This window comes from Felis catus, chromosome X (genome assembly GCF_018350175.1).
Source record: "Felis catus isolate Fca126 chromosome X, F.catus_Fca126_mat1.0, whole genome shotgun sequence".
In the NCBI taxonomy this organism is placed as follows: domain Eukaryota; kingdom Metazoa; phylum Chordata; class Mammalia; order Carnivora; family Felidae; genus Felis; species Felis catus.
In genome coordinates this window covers 58220239-58227253 of record NC_058386.1, presented here as the reverse complement: position 1 = coordinate 58227253, position 7015 = coordinate 58220239, and the positions used below count along the sequence as shown (strand labels likewise).

Genomic DNA, 7015 nt, shown 5'->3' with positions numbered 1-7015 from the left:
CTGCCCCTCCCTGACACTCACGTGTACTCTTCTCTCCCTCTCTCTCTCTTGCCTTCTCTCTCAAATAAATAAAACATTTTAAAAAAATGAATAGAGCCTGAGGGACCTGTAAGACATCATCAAATGTACCATGGTACACATACTCCACATAGAAGTCCTGGAAGGAAAAAAGAGAGAGAAAGCAGAAAAAATTTTTTAAAAAATAATAGCCAATAATGTCCCAAATTTGAGTAAATACATGAATATATATGCCCAAGAAGCTCAATGAAATCCACATAGGACAAATTCAAAGTTCTATATCAAGATATATTATTAAGTTATTGAAACCCAAAGACAGAATTTTTAAAGCAACAAGGGAAGGGCACCTGGCTGGCTGTCCATTAATCATCCAACTCTTGATATTGGCTCTGGTCATGATCTTGCGGTAATGAGATCAAGCCCTGCATTGGGCTCCATGCTAAGCATGCTGAGCATGGAGCCTGTTTGGGATTCTCTCTCTCCCTCTCTCTCTGCCCCTCCCCTGCTCACACCCTTTTTCTTAAAATGAGTAAATAAACTTAAAAAAAAATAAAAAGAAAGGAAAAAGTAAAATTATCCCTGTTCACAGATGGCATGAGCTTATATGTAGAAAACTCTACACACACACACACAACTGTTACAGCTAATAAACAAATTCAGCAAAGTTGTAGTCTACAAAATCAATACACAAAAATCAGCTGCAATTACATACACTATCAATGAAAACCACAAAGCACTGCTGAACTAAATTAAAGAAGACATAAAAGAATAGAAAGACATCCTGAGTTCATGGATTGAAAGACTTGGTATTGTTATAAAAATATTCCCCAATGTGACCTACAAATTCAATACAAATGTAATCCAAATTAAAATCCCAATGTATTTTTTCTTGAAGAAATAGAAAAATCCATCCAAAAATTCATGTGGAATCTGAAGGGACCCTGAATAACCAAAACCATCTTGAAAAAGAACAAAGTTAGGGGCGCCTTGGTGGCTCAGTCGGTTTAAGCATCCAATTCTCGCTTTTGACTCAGGTCATGATCCCATGATCCGTGAGATTGAGCCCCACGTCGGGCTCTGTGCTGACAACTCAGAGCCTGCTTGGGGTTCTCTCTCTCTCACTCTCTATCTGCACCTTCCCTGCTTGCATGCGCTCTCTCTCTTGAAATAAATAAATAAACTTAAAAAAGAAAAAGAAAAAGAACAAAATTACAGGACTGACGCTTCCAGATTTCAAAACTACAAGCTGCTACAAAGCTACAGTAATCAAAACAGTGTGGTACTGGCATAAGGATAAACATATAGACCAATGGAATACAGAGCCCAGAAAAAAATCCTCAAATATATAGTCTACTGATTTTCAATAAGATGTCAGAAAATTCAATGGGAGGGTAGCCTGGGTGGCTCAGTCAGTTAAGCTTCCGACTTTGGTTCAGGTCATGATCTCACAGTCCATGAGTTCAAGCCCTGCATTGGGCTCTGTGCTGGCAGCTCAGAGCCTGGAACCTGCTTCTGATTCTGTGTCTCCTTCTCTCTCTGCCCCTCCCCCACCTGTCCTCTGTCTGTCTCAAAAATAAACAAACATTAAAAAACAAAAAAGAAGATTCAATGGGAAATTGACAGTCTTTTCAACAAAAGCACAGACAACAAAAGAAAAAATAGATAAACTGGAATTTATATAAAAATTAAAATAGGGGGCGCCTGGGTGGCTCAGTTGGTTAAGCGTCCGACTTTGGCTCAGGTCATGATCTCATGGTCCGTGAGTTCGAGCCCCGCGTCAGGCTCTGTACTGACAGCTCGGAGCCTGGAGCCTGTTTCAGATTCTGTGTCTCCCTCTCTCTCTGCTCCTCCCCTGTTCTTGCTCTGTCTCTCTCTGTCTCAAAAATAAATAAACGTTAAAAAAATTAAAAAAAAATTAAAGTATTGTGTGTATCAAAAGATATCAAGAAAGTGAAAAGATGGGGTGCCTGGCTGGCTCAGTCAGTAGAGCATGCAACTCTTGATCTCAGGGTTGTGAGTTTAAGCCCCACACTGGGTGTTGAGCTTACTTAAAAAAAAAAAGTGAAGGGGTTACTGGGTGGTTCAGTCAGTTGAGCATCCGACTTTGGCTCAGGTCATGATCTCTTGGTTCATAGGTTCAAGCCCAGTGTCAGGCTCTATGCCCCGAGCCTGCTTAGGATTCTGTGTCTCCTTCTCTCTGTCCCCCCTCTGCTTGTGCTCTGTCTCTCAAAAAGAATAAACGTTAATAAAAATTTAAAAAATAAAGTTAAAAGACAACATATAGAATGGGAGAAAATATTTGCAAATCATTTATCTGATAAGAGATTAACATCTAGAAAATAGAACTCCTACAAGTCAACAACAAGAAAACAAACAACCCAGTTCAAGAATGGGCAAATGACTTGAATAGATAGGTCTTCAAAGAAGACATAGCCAAACAGCCAATAATCACATGAAAAGATGCTTAATTCAGTAGTCATTAGGGAAATGAAAAACAAAATCACAGTGAGATAAAACTTGAAACTCATTAGGATGGCTATGACTTAGAAAATGGAAAATAACAAGTGTTGGTGAGAATGTGAAGCAATTGGAACCCTAGTCAATTAATTTATGTCAAAGGAGGCAAGAATACACAATGGTGAAAAGACAGTTTCTTCAGTAAATGGTGCTCAGAAAATTGGACAACCATAGCCAAAGAATGAAACTGGACCACCATCTTACACATTATACAAAAATTAATTCAAAATGGATTAAAGATTTGAAGGTAAGACCTGAAACCATAAAACTCCTAGAGAAAACACAGGTAATAACCTCCCTGATATCAGTACTGGTATTGATTTTTTGAATCTGACACCCAAAACCAAGGCAACAAAAACAAAAATCAAAAAGTGGGACTACATCAAACTAAAAAGCTTTCACACAGCAAAGGAAATCATTACCAAAAAGAAAAGGCAATCTACTGAATAGGAGAAAATAACTGCAAATCATATATCTGATAAGGGGCTAATATTCAAAATATACAAAGAACTCATACAACTCAGTAGCAAAAAAAGAAAAAAAATAATCTGATTTAAAAATGGGCAGGGGTGCCTGGATGGCTCAGTTGGTTAAGCAATCAACTTCAGCTTGGGTCATGATCTCACAGTTCATGGGTTCAAGCCCTGCATCAGGTTCTGTGCTGACAGCTCTGAGCCTGGAGCCTGCTTTGGATTCTGTGTCTCTGCCCCTCCCCTGCTCACACTCTGTCTCTGTCTCTCAAAAATGAGTAAACATTAAAAAAAACTTTAATGGGCAGAAAATCTGAATTAGACATTTTTCCAAAGAAGACATATAGATGGCCAAATTGTACATGAAAAGTTGCTCAATATCATTAATCATCAGGGAAATGTAAATCAAAACCACAATATCACCTCACACTTGTTAAGATGGCTGCTATCAAAAAGACAAGAAATAAAAAGTGTTGTGAGGATGTGGAGAAAAGGGAACCCTTGTACACTGTTTGTGGGAATGTTAATTAGTGCAACTATTACGGAAAGCAGCCAGGAGTTTCCTTAAAAAGTTAAAAATAGAACTACCATATGATCGAGCAATTCCTTTTCTGGATATTTAATTTTCTTTTTATTTTTGTAAGTAAACTCTACTCCCAACGTGGTGCTTGAACTCATGACCTCGAGTTCAAGAGTCACATGAGTTCTACCAAGTAAGCCAGCCAGGCACCCCTCTTCTGGGCATTTATCCAAAAGAAATGAAAACACTACTCAAAAAGATATATGCACCCCCTTGTTAATTGCAACATTATTTTCAATAGCCAAGGTATAGAAACAATCTAAGTGTCTTCCAATGGATGAAAGGATACAAAATTGTGGTACACACACACACACACACACACACACACACACACTCTGAATGGAATATTATTCAGCCACAAAAAAGAATGAAATCTTGCCATTTGTGACAACAAATGTGACAACAAAATAGATGGATCTCAAGGGCATTATGCTAAGTGAAATAAATCAGATAAAGAAAGACAAATACTCTATGATCTCTCTTATATGTGGACTCTAAAAAAAAATAAAAAGCCAAAACCAACCTCATAGTTACAGAATACAGAATGGTAGTTACAAGAGGCACAGTGTGGGGGGGGTGGGAGAAATGGGTGAACTGTTTGTGTGTGTATGTGTGTTTAAACAAATTGGATAAAAATTTTAAAAAATAACTGGAAACATCATGTATTGCTGATGGAAATGTAAAATGTTTATAGCCACTGTGGAAATTGGTTTGGTGATTTCTCAGAAAGTTAAAAAAAAAAGTTACACATAGGATTACCATATGATCCAACACTCCTACATATATACCCAAAGAAATTGAAAGCAGAGACTCAAACAAATACTGGTTCATCAATGTTCACTGCATACTTGTACAGCAACATTCGCAAATAGGCAAAAGGTAGAGGTGATCCAAGTGTCCATTAACAGATGAATGCATAAATAAAATATCGTATATGCATGCAATAAAATATTATTCAGCTATAAACAGGAATACAATTCTGATACATGCTATAATAAATACAAACCTTGAAAACATGATGCTAAGGCACAATAGTTCAGGCACAAAAGCTCAAATAAGCCAGGCACAAAAGTTCAAATATTGTACAATTCCACTCATATAAGGTACTTGGAATAGGCAAATTCATAGAGACAGAAAGTAGAATAGAGCTTACCAGGGGCTGTTGGGAATGGACAATGAAGAATTATTGTTTAATGGGTAGAGTTTCTCTTAGGGATGATGAGCAAGTTCTGGAAATAAATAGTGGTGATGGGTTATAAAACATTGTGAATGTACTTAATGCCACTGAATTGTACACTTTAAAATGGTAATTTCATGTTATATATATTTGCCATTAAAAAATAAGAAAGTAGGGGCACCTAGGTGGCTCAGTCGGTTAAGAGCCTGACTTTGGCTCAGGTCATGATCTCACAATTCATGAGTTCGAGCTACACATTGGGCTCTCTGCTGTCAGCATGAAGCCTGCTTTGCATCCTCTGCCCTTCCCCTCTCTGCTTTTCCCCTGTTTGTGCTTTCTGTCTCTCTCAAAAATAAAGAAAAGAAAACAAAAAAAGAAAAGTCAAAAGCCACAGGATAAACTCAGAAAAAAAAAATATATATATATATTTTAATTTTAGAGAGAGAGAGCACAAGTGGGGAAAAAGGGCAGAGAGAGAGAGAGAGAGAGAGAGAGAGAGAGAGAGAGAGAGAGAGAATGAATCTTAAGCAGGCTCCACACTCAGCATGGAGCCCCACACAGGGGTCAATTCTGCAACTCTAGGATAATGACCTGAGCCAAAATCACGGGATGCTCAACTGCCTGAGCCACCCAGATGCCCCTCAGAAAATATATTTTAAGGGAACCTGGGTAGCTCAGGTGGTTAAGTGTCCTACTCTTGGTTTCAGCTCAGGTCATGATCTTATGATTTGTGGGTTCAAGCCCCTCATCAGGCTCCATGCTTGGGATTCTCTCTCCTTCTCCCTGCCCCTCCCCTGCTCATGCTCTCTCTCTCTCAAAATAAATAAACTTAAAAAAAGAAAATATATTTGAACCCATTTGACAAAGGCCTGATTTTCTTAGTATACAAAAAGCTTTCCAAAGCAATAAGAAAAAGCAAAATGGAAAACTAGGCAAAGGACATGAGCAGCATACACACACACATTCACACACACACAAAGGAAAGACATGTGACTCTGAAGCATATTAGAAAGAAACTTAACCTTACTCCTGATAAAAAGATTGTGTTAAAAATACAATGAGATAACACTCTTTTCCTATAAAAATGGCGACACCAGAAAGTTTGAGAATACATTGTTTTGGCAAGGGTGTAAAGACACAGACACTCTTGTATTTTCTTGTTGGAATTGTAAGTTGGTGTAACTTTTGTAAGCCAACTTATCAAAAACTTTTAAAAGTATATTTGATTTTTTAAAATGTTTATTTTTTATTATTTATTTTTTAATGTTTATTATTTATTTATAGAGAACGAGCCAGGCAGGGAGCAGAGAAAGGGAGACAGAGGATCTGAAGCAAGCTCCATGCTGACAGGAGAGAGCTCAATGTGGGGCTCAAACTCAAAAAATGTGAGATCATGACCTAAGCCAAAGTCCAACAATTAATGGACTGAGCCACCCGGGTGCACCAACATTTGACTTTTTAAAAACATGTTTGTTTATTTATTTATTTATTTTGAGAGAGAGAGAGAGAGAGAGAGAGAGAGAGAGCGAGCGAGCAGGAGAGGGGCAGAGAGAATCCCAAGCAGGCTCTGCACTATCAGCACGGAGTCCAATGCAGGTCTTGAACCCATGACCCTAGCCGAAACCGAGACTCTGGCGCTTAACCAACTGAGCCACCCAGGCGCCCCACATATGACTTTTTTATAGGTAACAGAAAACCCAACTACAATAGGCTCAAACAATAAAGCAGATTTATTGGTTCATACAAATGCAAATTCCAGGGGATCAGAGATCTTTGCAGTTGATTTAATTCCATGGATCAACAATATCACCAAGGACCTAATTTCTGTCAGATCTGTCTTCCAAAGTGTGAGCTTCATCATAAATTTCACTTCCTTCTTGGTAGCAAAAGGAATGCAGCGTTTGCAGCTTCCCATCAGCCACACCACACTGTCCAAAAGAAGAGACAAAGCTGGCTTCTGTTCTCTCTCTCAGAAGATCAAAGAACAAAACCAAAACCAAAAACCTTCCACCAAATACTTCAACAAACATCCTCTAATATTTCATTAACTTGAATTGGGTCAGTGGCCCATTCCAGAACAATCCCCTTGACAGGACAAGGGTATGCATTCATTGGCTATAGCCTGGTTGCCTGAACCAATCACTGAGGCATGAGGGATGGGCTCACCCTGATTGGGTTACAAGAGTGGTACACCCCAGCAGAAGCTGGGGGTGAGTTCAATACCACCCCTTCAAACTTTACCACTGGTAAACA

At 38.6% G+C, this 7015-nt stretch overlaps 1 protein-coding gene across 11 annotated transcripts in view; it reads right to left on the bottom strand.

The window, feature by feature from the left end:
* Positions 1-7015, bottom strand: part of ITGB1BP2 (integrin subunit beta 1 binding protein 2) — a 30295-nt gene continuing 23280 nt past the window's right edge. For 7 of the 11 annotated variants that reach the window (XM_006943812.3, XM_006943808.3, XM_006943815.3 and 4 more), the window contains one exon: positions 6475-6690. In XM_006943812.3, coding sequence (XP_006943874.1) covers positions 6580-6690 — 111 coding nt within the window. In that variant the 3' untranslated portion in view covers positions 6475-6579. Of the gene's footprint in view, positions 158-4738; positions 4815-6474; positions 6691-7015 lie in introns of those variants that run through there. The other 4 variants (XM_011291798.4, XM_019823952.2, XR_002152606.2 and 1 more) reach the window with 3 other exon arrangements.